General features: G+C 34.6%; 1 protein-coding gene across 3 annotated transcripts; it reads left to right on the top strand.

Annotated features, from left to right (window-relative positions):
* The first annotated feature begins 7,692 nt into the window (after positions 1 to 7,692).
* Positions 7,693 to 11,794, top strand: LOC137737251 (uncharacterized). 3 transcript variants are annotated; one of them, XM_068476681.2, is made up of 7 exons: positions 7,693 to 8,131; positions 8,416 to 8,552; positions 8,852 to 8,868; positions 8,996 to 9,555; positions 10,561 to 10,641; positions 11,031 to 11,093; positions 11,457 to 11,794. In XM_068476681.2, the coding sequence occupies exons 1-7, from the start codon at positions 8,078 to 8,080 to the stop codon at positions 11,526 to 11,528; spliced, it is 984 nt and encodes a 327-aa protein (XP_068332782.2). In that variant the 5' UTR covers positions 7,693 to 8,077; the 3' UTR covers positions 11,529 to 11,794. The 3 variants fall into 3 exon arrangements, with proteins under 3 accessions (XP_068332782.2, XP_068332781.2, XP_088539285.1); XM_068476680.2 differs by having other exon boundaries at positions 8,852 to 8,901; XM_088683159.1 differs by lacking the exon at positions 10,561 to 10,641 and having other exon boundaries at positions 8,852 to 8,901.
* The last annotated feature ends 4,190 nt before the right edge of the window (positions 11,795 to 15,984 follow it).

The following is a 15,984-nucleotide window of genomic DNA, read 5'->3' as shown; positions in this document are numbered from 1 at the left end:
ATAATAGTAGAAAAGATTAATAATATTAATTATGCAAGTAATGCTTACGTGCCTGTTCATAACAAAGTTCCTTAAACCTTGACATTAACCTACTTCTTAACTTATTAGAGATTAATCCTATGAATATCAAATTTAAGTAACTGCAGTTTGGTGCCATATATTTTATGTTTATGAGGACAAACATTAATTAAACCTAGTGGCTCAATTATTGCTGAGTTTTATTTGTGTGTTATTTTCGCACTCTGATTTCCTTTTTCAAATCTTCTTTTTTGTTTATTTAATGTGAGAAGGAGAAAACCGGAATGGAAATCATTCCCTACTGGAAATATTTTGGGCTGAGCTCATTGCTGCATGTCTCGTCCCATGATCCCAAATTTTGGGCTATTTGGCTATGTTTTCGGACCTGTTTGAGAAGACGTTTCGAGTCAGCCGACAAAGAAGTAAAAACGAAGTATGGTGTGAAGTCAACAAGTGGTTTGACTTTTTATTCCTTTTCGTTTCGGTTCCTAGTTGCTTTCTAGTCACACTCTACGTTATCATCTCTACCACACAACAATCATGTCCAACTTTAACCCACATTCTCATTGCACCGCAAATTCCTCTCTTCTGTCCTAAAGATAGAGATGAGGAATGAAACTAGTTAGTCCCCACCTCCAAATCTACCAAGAAAAATTTCCTCATAAGCAAAGAAAAATGAAGTAAAGAGACAAAAAAGATGAATACCTCTGTGCTGGTGCAATCTTACGTAAGAGATTATACTCGTGAGAGAAATTTGACTAGTGTGGGATGACTCATAATATGGACCGAAGCATATGATCGTTGGCCCCTTAATAATTGAATTTCTGGCTAAGTAATCATAACAGTCATAAATCTCTGTCCATTTTATGAAATAGTCCATTTTATAACTTCCGTTTTTCCTCCCTTGCAGAAATTATTCTATTTAGTCCGTTGATGAGGGTGAATATAATAACGGGTAAGAATAAACCAGAAATGCATGGTTCAAAGCTCTATTTTTAATCAAAACTATAGTCCTTTGGTTTAACTGGTTTTGAAGTTTAACAAAAGAAAGAAAGAATTACCTAGGGCTGGAGTAAATTTGTTGTGGAGCCCGACATGGTGGCTGCCGGGTCTTTACTTTTTGAGAAATGCTAGGGGGACTCTTTATAAGATGAGACTCTTTATGACTCTTTGTCATTTCATGTTTTTGTCACAATATTTTATATGTTGAAACGAGAATTGATATTAAACTGTGAAGCATCAGAGAGTCCATAAAAAATCTCACGTCTAAGAGAGCCCCATAACATTTCTCTTAACCTTTATGCAGTATTCTACTCCATGGCTCCCCCAAATTTATGAAAAGGATTAAATTTGATTCCAAAGAGTATGACTTTTTGGGTTGGCCCAGGAAATGGAATCATAATCATAGCCGTGGCAAAGTAACTAAATGTATTGACATGATGATCACCTTCTTCTTGTAGGTCTGGAAGATTTTAAATTCAGCAAAAATTTATGTAGCTTATATGAACAGTCGATTAATGAGCCTCACATGCTGATGCTTCCCCTTCTATATATGGCTTAGCCAAAATTCTTGTACATTCTTGCTCTTCAATCATTTTTGTGAAGTTCGTCTTAAATCTCTGTAATTTAATAAAACGTGGTTAATTGCATTGTAGAACCTAATTAACCCTTACACCAAATGTTTTGCTTAATTAAGTTTCCCCCTTCAACTTTGTTGAAGTTCGTAGCTAGCAAGCAGAAAGAAAAGGAAACAAAAGGTACTTAAGTATCTGGTCACTTTTTATCAATGAGATGACAGAAGAACTGGCCTCAATCAGGAGCTGAAATCATCACCTTGAGCTATTAATCTCGATCTGTTTTATCCAGCTCCTTTCAATTGCTTAATTATCTTCAGCTTCCTATGGTCCTAACCATAATCATTCAGTTTTGTAATTATTCTCATCGCAATCAACATTTCATGATTAGGGCAAAAACGACAATTAATATATATTAGATAAAATCCAGTGATTCAGTCATTTTATCTGCCTTTTAACCAGTCCTTCTCATTTCTGTAACTCTACCTTCATTGTACAGATGAAACTTTGTTTTCTAACCATATACGGATCATGACTCATAATCATATAGGAGCAAATTATGCCCAATATGTAATAGAACTTATACAACGTAGATATATTGAATCGAATTGGAATGTAATAATTTGTAGCAGATATCTAATAAAAGGCAAATATATAGAAAATTAAGTAATTAAAGGCTGGTTGAATAACCATTTTGTTTTTCTTTTTCAGTTTTTTATTTTTGTGCGCTTTCACTACAAAAAGATGTTGGAGAACAATTCAGAAATAAACAAATATAACAGAAATAAACAGAACTTGAAATTCTAATATTTTAATTTACCAAATATACTTGATGTGCAGAATGAAATTATACAATAAATACATAAACTAATATAATAATATCAATGATACTAACTTGATCACAGAAGGTAGAGGCTAGCGTAAAAACTATGTCCTTCGAACAGTATTTTCGTCCCACTCTTGTGCTTGTGGTTCTACAACGTCTGCTCGACCAGGATACAACTACCAAATTCTACAACCCGCACCGGATTACAGAACTCTAGCGAATTGCTTTGTGTGTTTACTCTCTGGAAATTTTGTACGGAAGATAAGGAGGAAGAAAAGATGATTCTCACTTGGATATGTGATTACAAATATATAGGCTGTTTCACACCCTTTCAAATACCTGTTCAGTGTATTTGAAAGCACACAACTCTTTCTAATAGCTGTATCTTTTAATCAAAAAGTACAACTCTTTCTAACAGCTGTGTCTTTTAATCAAAACGTTTTTTAATTAATAAATTAATTAAAAATTTTAATCCGAAAATTAAAATTAATGAATCTGATTAATTTTAGATTCCAAGGCCCCAAGGCCCAAGGCCCTTGTCTTGATTAATTAATATTAATTGTATTTAGGCTATATTATATTCAAGCCTAATTCACACAACCATAAGGCCCAAGCCTTCAATCCATTTCCAAATGGTCCAAGTTCTAATTACTAAGAAAAGGGAATAAGCCTATATAAAGGCTTATGAAAAAATACTATTGACCAATGTGGGACAAGAGGGTCTCAAACTCCAACAAAAGAAACGACTTAGGAGACAAAAAGAATTCATGTCTTAAGGACAACGTTCGTTGCGAAGCAATTAAGGCGACTGACTTCCGTCGGGTAAACTTGGTCACGCAAAAGCTGTCCTAAGATATGTTTGCCGACAGATACAAATATTCGTCGGGCAAGATGCAGCCTCTTCATATCCACCCAATAAATATCTAGACCAACAAATATGTAGTCTAGGTTAACGGATATTCATTCAATAGAGCGTTCGGGAGAGGCGATCTTGTGGTCTCAGTAGAGCACCCTTGTCTGGTGGTCTTGGTAGCACACCTTGGTCTAGTGGTCTCAGTAGAGCATCCTGGTCTGGTGGTCTCAGTGGAGCACCCTTGTATGGTACAACACCGACCACTAGAGAGTAGGCCATTAGAGAGCTAATCATTTGGAAGAGATGGTCTATCATGTGTCAAATAGTCTCCTCCATCCAACAACATTGACCTGGTCCTAAGTCAAAGAGTCTTCCCTCATAATGATGACATGGCAAGAGTGGAGCCGAGTAATTCCAGAAACCCGCGTTAACAAATTACTTTTGAAAGGGAAAATATCTACCAACAAAAAAAAAAAAAATAAAAAAAAATTAAGGAACAATATAAAAAAAATTACTTCACAAGCACAAGGCTATCAATGTCCAATTAATTAAGTAATGTTTCCATCTTAAAAAAAAAATAATAATAATTAACAGAAAATGAGGCAAAAGATTGTAAAGGTAAAAACACAAGCATATTTCTCCGGTGCCCTACTCTCTCTCTCTCTCTCTCTCTCTTCTCTGTACAGTAAAAAACACCGCCTCTCTTTTAGCCTTTTAGGTGGTCGAAGTACAATACAACAAAGGGTTATTAGATCAAAAACTTTCTGGAGTTTCGGAGAGAGAAAGTCGACAGTGTGATGGTATAGCATTGTGATAATTACCTATCCATGTGGAACAACAAGTAATATTAGCCATCAAATTTTCTCTTTAAATCTCTTCACTCCCTTCAACGCAAAAATAAATAAATAAATAAATAAAACACAATAACCACAACAAGCTCAGCAATAATCATCATGTCTTCTTCTCCCCTCTTCCTCTCATCATTAACCCCTCCTCACTCTCATCATCATCACCAGTGCTCCTCCTTAAACCACCCACCAAGACCGCTCTCCACCTCCAACTCCACTCAAAGAAAGCGAAAGAAGAAAGCCAGAGAGAGATCAGACGACTACTAGATTGAGAAGATATCGGTTCACTCAAGAAGAAGAAACCCTAGCTAGCTAGCTAGGGTGCTCTTTCCCCTGATCTTCTTCTTGGATCGATATAGACTAGCAGCAGATTTTGATGTTAGTTTCTTTCTTCTTTTGAGATCTCTTGGGGAATTGAAGCGTTGTGGTCCGATTGTTTGCTAGATCAAGCAAATCTCTACGCAAGGTTGAAAGTTTTCTCTATATGAACGATGGATTGCTTTTAATTTGTTGGTCTCTTAATTGGATTTGTAAGGGTTAGTCATATATACATATATATATATGTATGTATGTATGTTTTGAGCTTTAAAGTTTGGTTGATTGAATAACTAATATACCATATGTTGTGTTGTGTGCTGCTTATGCTGTAAAAGAATATTATGTACGTTCTCTCTCAATTTCTCTCTCTATTTCTCTCTCGATCGATCTCTTCCTACAAATGAATATTGTGATTCTATGAATCTATGGTTGTTATTTGTCACCTGTTGGATGCTAGTGGATTCAATTTTCGAGAGAGTTGTATCGTATGCCTGCACATCCATCGAGCGATCATATAAGCTCGATCTGCAATATATTGATTACATTAGGGTTTGTTACTTGTTCTTCGTTTAGGGGCCTCAAAGTATCTTAATCAAATTTGTTTTCTGACCTAATACTTGGACTGGAAACCATGAGTGGTTTGATTGGCTTAATTAGTCGATCCTTATTAATTTTGATTCATCGAATTTTCATCTCTACATATTTACAGAGAAAAGGAGAATCATGAATGGCTCACTTGATTTCCACATTTTAGACCTCTAAATCTCAATATAGATCCTAGCACAGTTTACATTTATACTTAAGGAAGTATTAATCATTAATTAGGATTCTTAATCATGACATTTTTTGAAGGACTGACCATATGCCTTCTATTTCTAGCTTACATTTTCTCCATATAGTACAGCATGATGGTGATGATGATGATGATGTGACTCCATGCACATGCATCTAACGCTAGCTTATATATATCTAGTTAAGTTCTTCAAGCCGATGACTGCATGCATGATGTCATGATTCCTTTCCTCATGGTTGTTGCTCTCCGGTGATGATCATATAACTGCGTCATGATATGATCATCAATTAGTGTGAGCTAAATAGTTTTGCTAACTAGTTAATTGGAATCATTTTATTACATACGATCATCCTGCTGCTTTAATGAGTCCGAAGAGTGGAAACGGGAGAACTCTAATAGAGTTATAAAAACTGAAAATATGACTTTAATCCCTCAAATTCAAAATTTTTCATATAAAATTCGACATAATTTTTTTACTAAAAAAAAAAACCTAGTGACTAGGATCTACCTAAGTGAATTCATTAATTACATATTACTTTACATATTTTACATTTTTAGATGCCTAAAATGCCCCTATTGTATGTTTGATGTGCACAATTAATTCTATGCAGATTGTAAGGAGAGAGTTAATGATTTTGCAAAAAGAAAAATAAGACGTTAATGTTAAAAAATTCATTGCATATTATATCAAATATGAGAATTGTTGGCTTAATTCTATGTATCTGGCATTATGAGTTCATATATATATAATATATATTTAATAAAAAAAAAGTAATTTACCTACCATGTACAAAAATGTTATTTGATTCAAAATGTATATAAATATGTATATATATATATGTGTGTGTGTGTGTGTGTGTGTGTATGTTTGTGTGTACTTATATAATTAGACCATATTAATTTATCTACCTACTATTTGAAATGTTCATTTCCAATTATGCAAAATATTGTATAAACTTAGGAATTGGATCATGCTTTTGATTTTATCTTTTACCTACAAACAATCATATACATATTACTTTATATATTTTTACCAAAAAAGGTCCCTAATAGGCTAATATATGTAATAATACATGAAAAATAATTTACCTACCATGTATACAAAAATGTTATTTGATCGGTGACTATTTAATACGAGAGTGTCTCAAACATCGTGCCAAACAAGGTCTTATAGTATTGTGTAATGTGATGTAAAAAGTTTAAGTTAAATCTTATTCGATTCCGTCTCTTTATATATTCTCATATTTTGTGTGACTGGAAGTCACACATTAGAAGGAGCTCATTACAATACAAGTGTTGTGCTGCTAGGCGAAGCGGTGGAGTGTTGCACCCTATATGGGGAGAGTCCAGTAGCTGAAAGCATACACAATCGAACTCTAAATGATTGTTTTATACGTTACCAATGATTTGATGTGCACTTTTTCATAATTAAGAAGACAGTCTCGTAAACTTGCAATTAAGTGATTTAACTAAGGTTAAATGAACGAACAATATTCGAGTACCAATTAAAATGCTAGAAAGCGATAGAACAGAGAGACATACTTTCACAGTAAAAATTCTCGTTGCATGAAAACTCTTCTTTGCCTACTCTAACATTGAAGTTTCTCCTGATAATTGAGTTGTGTTTTGACGTTGAGTTGGGCTTTGTAGGTTTATGGTGGGCTTTTATATTCATGAAGTCCGATGAGACTACCGGCCCTTAATGCAACAAATTTACATGTAATTTCTGGTTTTGATTTTTTTTTTTTAGGTACAAGCTTATATTTTTACACTAAGAAGAATGAGAGTTTGGTTAAGCCACACAATAGATAACCTAATTTGATATTAAATTCGCCATCCACGATATTTGAATCGAAGACCTCTCACTTACAAGTAAAGATCGTAGTAATGAGTGGCTTGATTTGTGGTTTTATTTTTAGGGATTAAAAAAAATCATGTTGTAAGTATAATTATGTCTCATGCAAATTTGCGACTTAATTACAAAAAATAAGATAATTATTTAACTATTTACCAAAGTATGACAAAAAAAAAAAAAAAAGGCTATTTACCAAAGAAAACATGGTCCTCTACTTTCCTTGCATTTCTTATAATTTGTGCGTGTATAAATATTTTTTTTAGGACTTTTTAGTCAAAATGTTAAATGGTTCTTAAGTTTTACATAACTGTTCACTTTAGTCATTGAGATTTGAAATCAATAGAAGTGGTCTTTGAGTTTGTCCACCATCAATCATTTTGGTCACTTCTTGAAAATGTTCATTGAATAATAAAATGATAAAAATACCTCAATTTTTGTCAAATCATTTTGACTCTTATTTAAAAAAAAATTAAATCAAAATAATTGATGATAAACAAATTTAGAAACCATTTTTATTATGCTAATCTAAAGATTTTTTTTGCTAAAAAGGACATTTTCAATTTTTAATTTTTAATTTTAAGCCTTTCATTTGAAAAGGGGTCAAAACACTGAAAAAGGTGGTTTTTGTGGAAGAAAAAAAGCTTGAGCTTAGAGTGCGCCAGTAATCAGACGGCTCGTATTGGCCGATCAATAACAACACCCATCTCTCTCTGATTTTCGCGACTCCGGCCTTTTGATATTCCACTGCAACGCTGCGTCATCGTTTTCGATTCATTTCGAATTTTCGACCCAAAAAACACCAATCTCTCTCTCTCTCTCTCTAACCCTAATTGCTCCCCAGACGTCGCAGACAAGCAGGCGCTTATCAATCAATCTCCCCGAGCTTCGCTTTGCCTGGCATCGGCTATCGGATTAGGGTTTCTGCGGCGGTGATGCCTTGCAGTAAAAGCTTGATTAGCCGATTGATTACCTAGGGTTTCTGATTTGAAACTATGTCAGGGAATTCGAGGGGCCGAGTCACCATAACGCTTGGGCGCGGTGGTCAGGTATCCAATTTCTCATTTTCTCCTGTACAAAAGTGAGACCTGTACATGTGTATGTTTGTGTCTATGTGTGTATATATGTATGAATATGTATATTGGGGGATTTATAGAACTAAATAAGCATACTTTTTGAGTTAGTGAAGAGAAAGTATAGAAACATGAAGTAAAGTAATTAAATTTTATGCGTTTACTTGATTATATATCAACAATTGGTTAGAGTTTGAAGTTTTTTTCTTCCTGGTTTTCTTGTTCTTGAAAGTGCAATGACTTGTATCACCATTTGACAGGTGGTGAAGAGGTCTGTTTCGGGGTCTTCATTAGCTGATCATATACCTGCGGCTGGGGCCAAGCGTTCTGTTAGAGATAGGTTAGGAGGTAATGTAGACGGTGCTTTGTCACACGGAAGCCTACACAGCAATAAACGGTGTGACCCTTGTTACTTATAAAGTTAAATTTTATCTGCTGCTGAAATCTACTGTTGCTTTGGAATATTGTCATGTCTGACTCAGTGGTTGTGTTCCTATAGATTATACTACTGATATGAAATTGAATAACATGCCTATCGAGTTAAATTGAAATGTTGGTATAAGTTGCAAAATTTGTGTATGAGTTGGAAACAGAGCTAAAGGGATTTCATATGTTTAGTTCTTACATCCAATGTGTCAGAAATTCCCTAAACAAGTCAAATTTTCAAAATAATTTATCATCATACCTTTTTTGCAGCCAGCGAGGAGACAATGGTAGGTCAAGTATGAGTTCCAATGGTTATGATGGTAATAAGCTTACTCCGGAGCAATTGAAAAATTGCTGCAGTACTGTATTTCTGAATTAATTTCCTTTTTCTAACCTTTGCTTTAAATCTCCAAGATGCACGCATTGGTAAAGGTGATCTTCGAATTAAACTCATGCAAAAAAATGCGTTTAGACGAGCTCAGAGTGATGATGGTCATAGGCACGGGGACCTCCGTGAAAAGCTGTCAAAGGCAGTTCAGCGCCCTGTTACTGGCCATGACCCATGTCAGCACCATTCCGAAATAAAAGAGACTGGCTTTATGGGCCGAATTCCTTCTTCAAGGGCAGATGATTTACCTCGTGTGGATTCATTAAGAAATTCTTATTCCCCTTGGACACTGGACCATATAAGACGAAGATCCCCAGATAGAGTTGTAGTCACTTCGAGGGGTCTCTCCCCTCCGAGGAATCCCAAAGAATTGCAGAGAAGGCCAGTAAGTAGGGCATTTGATGATGTCAGATCGGTTCCATATATGAGCAAAGATGTTCTAAATGCTACAAGGCCTACAAGTACAACTCCTTTCATGTCCAGTTCTCCATTGCCTCCTGTATCTGCGAAGCCTGTGGCCCCACCCCCACCTCATTTGAGCCAAATTCCTCCTCTGAGCAGCATTGCACAGAAAAGTTCATATGTGGTACATGCTACTTGCCTTTCGCTATTTTCTTCAATTTTATATCCAATTCCAAATATGCTCTGCATTTGTAGCTGTATGTAATAGTAACTGAATTGAATGTCTAAGAATAAACTCTTTAAACTTGTCTATGCTTATAGGGCCAAATTGTGTTTTCAGCAATGCTGATCTTATCATCATCATTTTCATGCCTGTATCAAAGCTCCCTCCCTCCCCCTCCCCCTCCCCCCAAAACACACTCACACAAAATTAGAACCTTTTCTATCTTTCATGATGCAAAAACTTGCTCTGCCTGCATGATAAAGAAAACAGTGGTTAGGCAGTTTGTCAAGATTAGATAGATTAAGTGACTCAATTTCTTGCTGAAATTAGATCATTGAATTTGGAGAGGTAAGTTTGTTTAAAATACAAAAACCTATTAAAAGTTGGTGTTGTTTTCTAGAAAATTGGTCCATCACCATAAAAGCTATTTGTTAGTTTACAGTCTGAAATACTGACAAAACTACCAATTGAACAAAATGGAATTTGTTAGTCCACGCCCTTATGTTGCCATGCATTTGGAGGATGAGTAATCATTGTACGTGGTTTTAGATGTAGAGGTCCAGTCAGGCCATAAATTCGAAGCAGATACCAGTTTAAAGAGTTTGTGGTATGTTTTTGAAAACCACCAAAATATTCACTAGTAGTTTTAAGGTTAAAATTCTTAACGACATGAGAAATTGCACCATGCTTGTGTCTCACCTGTGTCTATGGCAGCTATTTTTTAGCCTTGGTTCCTGGAAGCAGTAGGAAATTAAGTACTTTTCTATGGCTGTATTTGAATGTTTTTATGCTCTGTAACTATAATTACCTAAATGTTGGCTATGTATTAAACTACATATTCTTCAGTCTGTACCTGAAAGTGATATTCTGCTATAGAATGTGTATTATTTGACATGTTTCAAATTTGGATTGATAACCACCTCAGTTTATGGACTTAGGAACTTTCTGGGTGTTTGGTGTTTGCAGAGTGATGAACAACAGACTGTAGATGGCTTGCTACATGCGCTGGGGTTGGGAAAATATGCCATTATTTTTAAGGCTGAGGAAGTATGTTGCTTCATATCGTTGTTTTCTAATTATTTCTTTGGTTACATTAACCCGAAATTCATGAGCATTTGGCCTGTAGTTTTATAATTTATCTAATGCATTTTTTTCCGTTTCTAAGTTTATAGATTGTTTTGCATTCAGTGAAACCCTTTTTTGTTTCTTCGGCATCACACTTTTTATGCATAGCGCCGCTCGTTTTATAAGCATTGTTTCTAAACCATATGAGTGAAACAGCACGTGCTTCTAAAATAATGTTTGGAAGTGTTTTAACCTTTATAAGACTTGCCCAGATAGCTAACTTTTGGAGTTTGGGTGCTTGCTGTGGACATAAATAAGTTAATAGCTTCTCTCGGATTCAACTTATAATTGATATATCTGATCTTACACAGATTGATATGACTGCATTGAAGCAGATGGGAGAATATGACCTCAAAGAGCTGGGAATACCTATGGTACTTGCCATTCCCCAGTATTTTTTTTTTTCACTTTTCTTGTTAGTTTACTTTTAAATGATGTCCAACTCAGGTGTTTTATGGGTTTTGTTTAATCCTACTTTATTAGTTTTCCGAGTAGCATTGTGTTGCATGCATGGTACTATCGAGGAAAGTGTCTTATTGTGGTACTTGTTCAAATCCCCACTTTTATGTGGATCAACCTGGCACCTCGTCAGCAGTCTGGGTGCGTGTCTGTGTTTTGCCTTGTGACCTTTGCATGTGGGTTGTGAATGTATTAGAGGTTCTCGTTTTAGAATACAGAGGTAACCTGCTCGAAATATAATGCATTGATGGTTCTTATGAAGATCGATTTTGTTGCAGGGACCTAGGAAGAAGCTTCTTCTTGCCCTCCTGCCTCGTTCCAAGCGGCCATCAACTACAAATATACGTTGAAAACCAAGATATTTTGGGGCCATCAGTTACTGTTAGGTGATTGAAAGCGCATATTAGAGAGCTCCTTTCTTTATGAAATGATCATAATGTACTTGCTCACAATCGGGGTGTTATAAACTGGCCCTTCAACCAGTTGCCACATTTTTGGATTAGAGATCGTTGTTGGTTTATATAGTAATAGATGGTACCAGAAAATTTTTGAGATGTAGAATGATTTGTCCCTTGCTCCTTTTCCCCTTTTAATTGGAAAATTCGATTGCTTTAAAGTTTTCACCAACAACTTGTCTGCTTAAATTTCTGGAATTTTATGTAAATGATCTTTCAAAATGTGGTTGTTGTTTTATACTTTCGCTCATAAGTTCGTTTTACTATAAATACGTGGAAATTTTTATTAAAATTCAATTGCTTTTTGGAAAGAAAAAAAAAGAAAGAAAAACTTCAAATTGCTTCTCCTAGGAGCGCTTTTATGATCTGCATGCACATTTAATTTTTACGTACTGTACATTGTTAGAAGCGATTTTGATTGTCAAAATGCAATTTCAACGTTTCCAAAGTAGTGACATACCCAAAGCAATTAGAATGCTATTGCAGTTCAAGGTGCAGAGTATCAGAAGCTGTGAGAGACTTTAAAATAAGAAACTCCATGTTAGATATTCAAATGCCCCAAGTAATTTAGTTTTGGCTTCGGTCTATCCTAATCATATACATGCCAAGCACCTGGAAGTTGCACGCGTTATGTAAAGACGAGTTATTGCATATTATATACACATACATAAGATGTCGGCAGTACCCAGCTCTGTGCCTAAACCTACTCTTTCAGATTAATATTTGGACTTGGATAACCTGCGGCTGAAAAAAGGCCAGAAGTCAACCTTTTACTCGATGAAAGTTGGAGTTTTACCATAATGTTAGTTGTTATTATAGAGTAGCCGATCAAATCTCTTATAAGCATATACAAGGTTCATTTTTTTTCCGATGTGGAATTCACTCTTTACAAGCATTCTCATGTGTAACGAATTTTCAAGTCTATAAATAGTCGTTGGGTGTCGCACATGAGACAACCTGTTCTGATACCATAAAAAAGTTAGGTGGGAGTAGCCCAATATCTTATAAGCACCTACAACATTCATTGTTTCTCTGATGTGAGATTCACTCTTAACATGACTACTCTAAAAGCATATTTAAAATACATATTTATAAAGGAATGTACCAAAACAAAAAATAATACCCATTTCTGCTAGTGCATATTCTACTGCTCATTATTTTGATGAAAGTTCAAATCATATGAAGTTTCTTCTATCATTATCAGTACTGGTTTTTCTTCGAACCCTAATGCAAAATTAACTAGGAATACAATTAATAGTTTAAAATGATAAAGGCACGTGTTTATACTGTTGTGGTCCACTTATATGAAGATAAGTTTCCCCACACCTGGCTCTTTCCTTGAAATGACTAAGGCGGCATCAGTTTGGACACAGGCTTGTTGCTTCCCAATTGCCCATCACTTTCATGAACTATGTCCAAGTAATGGTTGAATTAATTATTACATGAAAATATGGGTGACAAATTTCTAACCAAAAGGCACTTAATCTCTAATGCATTGGTTAATTTGTTTATGCAGCAGATAGCCACGCAACTTCCTTTGTACTCCGGAGGCTTTTGGATTCAAATTCAGTTGTACCAGCTATAGAAAGTCTTGTACGTAATCATGTGTATACATTATATGGCACAGATCTCTCTTATTAATAGAGTTAAAAATATGAGAAGAACTTTTATGCAACTGGAACGCCAGTTGGCACGAATCAGATGCTACTATTAACTTTTTCATATAACAATGTTTAAATATCTTTAATTAGTGTATTTCCGTCAGCATGACATCCTGGTCTATGGAAAAATTTCTCCTCAAGGGACAAACATCCAATCCAATTAACTACATATATAAACTGTCACTCTCTCATTTAACTTTAGTAGTTCTGATCTTTAATTAAACAGGTAATCCATATATTATTTCTCATGACGAACTACTTGGCCTCAGTCAATTTTGGTTTTCTTTGTAGATTAATAAGATAAGAGAGAATATTAGTTTGGGAAATAGTCCAGAAGGGGAAGCAAAGCAATATAGGGTAGTGGATGGAAATAGGTTTTTTTTTTTAATAGGGTGGTTTAGGGGCCACCATTTGTGATCATACATCAAGTTTAAAAATATGAATCGAATTATGGACAAATCAAATGGAATTATATGAAATCAACCATTCAAAACCAACCCACCATCTCTATATGGTCTGATTTTTATTCCACAAACGATTGAAAATGATTTGATGACAGCATGTCTGGTTGGAATTGTGAATTCTTCTCCCAAAAGCAGGAAAAAAGATTTGAAATTTAGAGAAAGAGAATATGGCTTTTTTGATTGAGTACACCTATATATTTTAGATTAAGAGGAGATAAAGTTCGGTTAAACTACATAATGGACAACATAATTTAGTATCGAATCGTCATCTACGAATTCGAACCTAAGATATCTCACTTACAAGTAAGAAGGAATACCCCAAACCGTAATACTAAATGACAAGAGAACACGATTTGAGAGAGAGAGAGAGAGAGAGAGAGAGAGAGAGAGAGTGGAAAGAAATAGAAGGAGTGAGAATTTGATGAGCATGAGAAAAATATCAATTGGTGGAAGAAGTCCACCATGAACAAGATCTCAAGTAAAGACGACGGAATAACAACACAATATAAGTTTATAAAATCTGTGTAACCCAAAGCTACAAAATCTGGGGTCCAAACAGAACACCTGTCCACCCCAAATGCTTCTCTTAATTCATAAAAATAATATTTAGATGATGACTTGCTTCACCTGAAAACATATGCTTTTTGGGTATGAAAAATTAGGGTTTTGCCTGCTCTAACAAGATATGCCCAGATCTCATCCAAGACCCTAATTAGTATATATGCTGACCTCATTGCCCACTTCTTAAATATTCCCTTTGTTTAGCAACTAATCTGCCTTGCTATGTTCCTATTAAGTATATATTAATTCAGAAACATGGTCAAAATACACATATTTTAATTGTGTTTGTTGGTTTAGGATAATCATTCTAATTACCAAGAAGCTTCATTTTAGTGCTGATTAATCACAAAACTACAGATCCCAAAATTGTATATTAATTACATTATTGGTTTCCTGGGGTGGATGGGACTGGGCACCAACACCTGTAAAATAAACTATATTTTAATGCTCTTTTATTATTATTATTTTTTAAATATTATGATTAGGGTTCTTTGGTAGATGACAATACATGAATCCACGCATGACTCATTAAGTCGTTGTAACATAATCTAAGATATGCATTTGAGTACAGTGAAAAAGATTTTGTTGGTTGTTGCAAAGTTAACCTCCTGTTTCTTTTAAAAATTCCCATCTTTCTTTGACTTTTGTTAATTAGATGCAGTTAATTATGTTCTCAGTAACTTTAAGCATGGAATAAAGGTTTTTAAAGGACTTTTTAGCTAAAATGGTATTTGAAATTCATATAATTCTTTACTTTGATATCTGATATTAAAAAGCGATATAAGTTATTCATTCTCGAAAAGATTTGCCATTTCAACGAATCATGTGCAATTAACCCTTGCTTCATAGTTTTGAGTTTGTTCACCGTCAATCATTTTAGTATTTCTATGAAAAATCTCATTCAAATAGAAAAACAAATGGAAGGGTTGATTGGACAAAAAGTACCCTCAATTTAGTAGAGATTTTTCATAGAAAAACCAAATGACTGACGGTGGACAAACTTAAGGATCACTTCTATCGGTTTTAATGTCAAGGACCAAAGTGAGAAGTTATGTCAATCTTTGGACCATTTTGGCTAAAAAAAAACATTTTTAAAACGCCTCAGGTGGGGTTTTTATTTTTTTATTTTTTGGTAAACCAAGTGGGGGTTTATGATGGCATGTTTTATATATTCTAAATGCTATAATTATATCACATTAATTATGGTTTAATGAATAAACACTTGAACATAGCTCAATTGATTACGCAATATATCTTTCTCATATGCCAAAATTTTAAAATCGCTCTCCCCAAAGTTCAAAAATTCAATTAAAAAATTGCTCGAATAAATAAATAAATAGATTATTTCATGTTAACAATGAAACCGCACATAAATTAGTCAGAACCAAACAAATAGACTTCTTTCTTGCTTAACAATGCAAACGTACAATATGAATCCTTTGATGATGATATTGGAGAAAAGTTCCATACTTTTCCAAGTGTGCATCTACTTCTACTGTTCTACATCTAACTTAATTTGAAAGGGATTAAAAAACTGATATTTGCATGAGACGGCTTCTCCGATCTGACTTTTCTTTTTTCTGTCTTTTTTATTGGCGCCTGGTGTGCATTACTTAATACCATCATGAACATTATAAAAATCAATATAATTTGAGATGCAGTGCA

The sequence above is a fragment of the Pyrus communis genome, chromosome 13 (genome assembly GCF_041283825.1).
Source record: "Pyrus communis isolate YQ-2024b chromosome 13, ASM4128382v1, whole genome shotgun sequence".
Taxonomy (NCBI): Eukaryota; Viridiplantae; Streptophyta; class Magnoliopsida; order Rosales; family Rosaceae; genus Pyrus; species Pyrus communis.
Note: the sequence above shows the minus strand (reverse complement) of the source record. Positions and strands in the feature narration are given on the sequence as shown.

Bases quoted from the DNA above. Each gene is read 5' to 3' on its own strand.
- LOC137737251 (XM_068476680.2), top strand. From the start codon at position 8,078: ATGTCAGGGAATTCGAGGGGCCGAGTCACCATAACGCTTGGGCGCGGT. The intron at 8,553-8,851 runs GTGTGACCCTTG...CCTTTTTTGCAG, and splicing joins AGCCTACACAGCAATAAACG to CCAGCGAGGAGACAATGGTA. The intron at 11,094-11,456 runs GTACTTGCCATT...ATTTTGTTGCAG, and splicing joins AAGAGCTGGGAATACCTATG to GGACCTAGGAAGAAGCTTCT.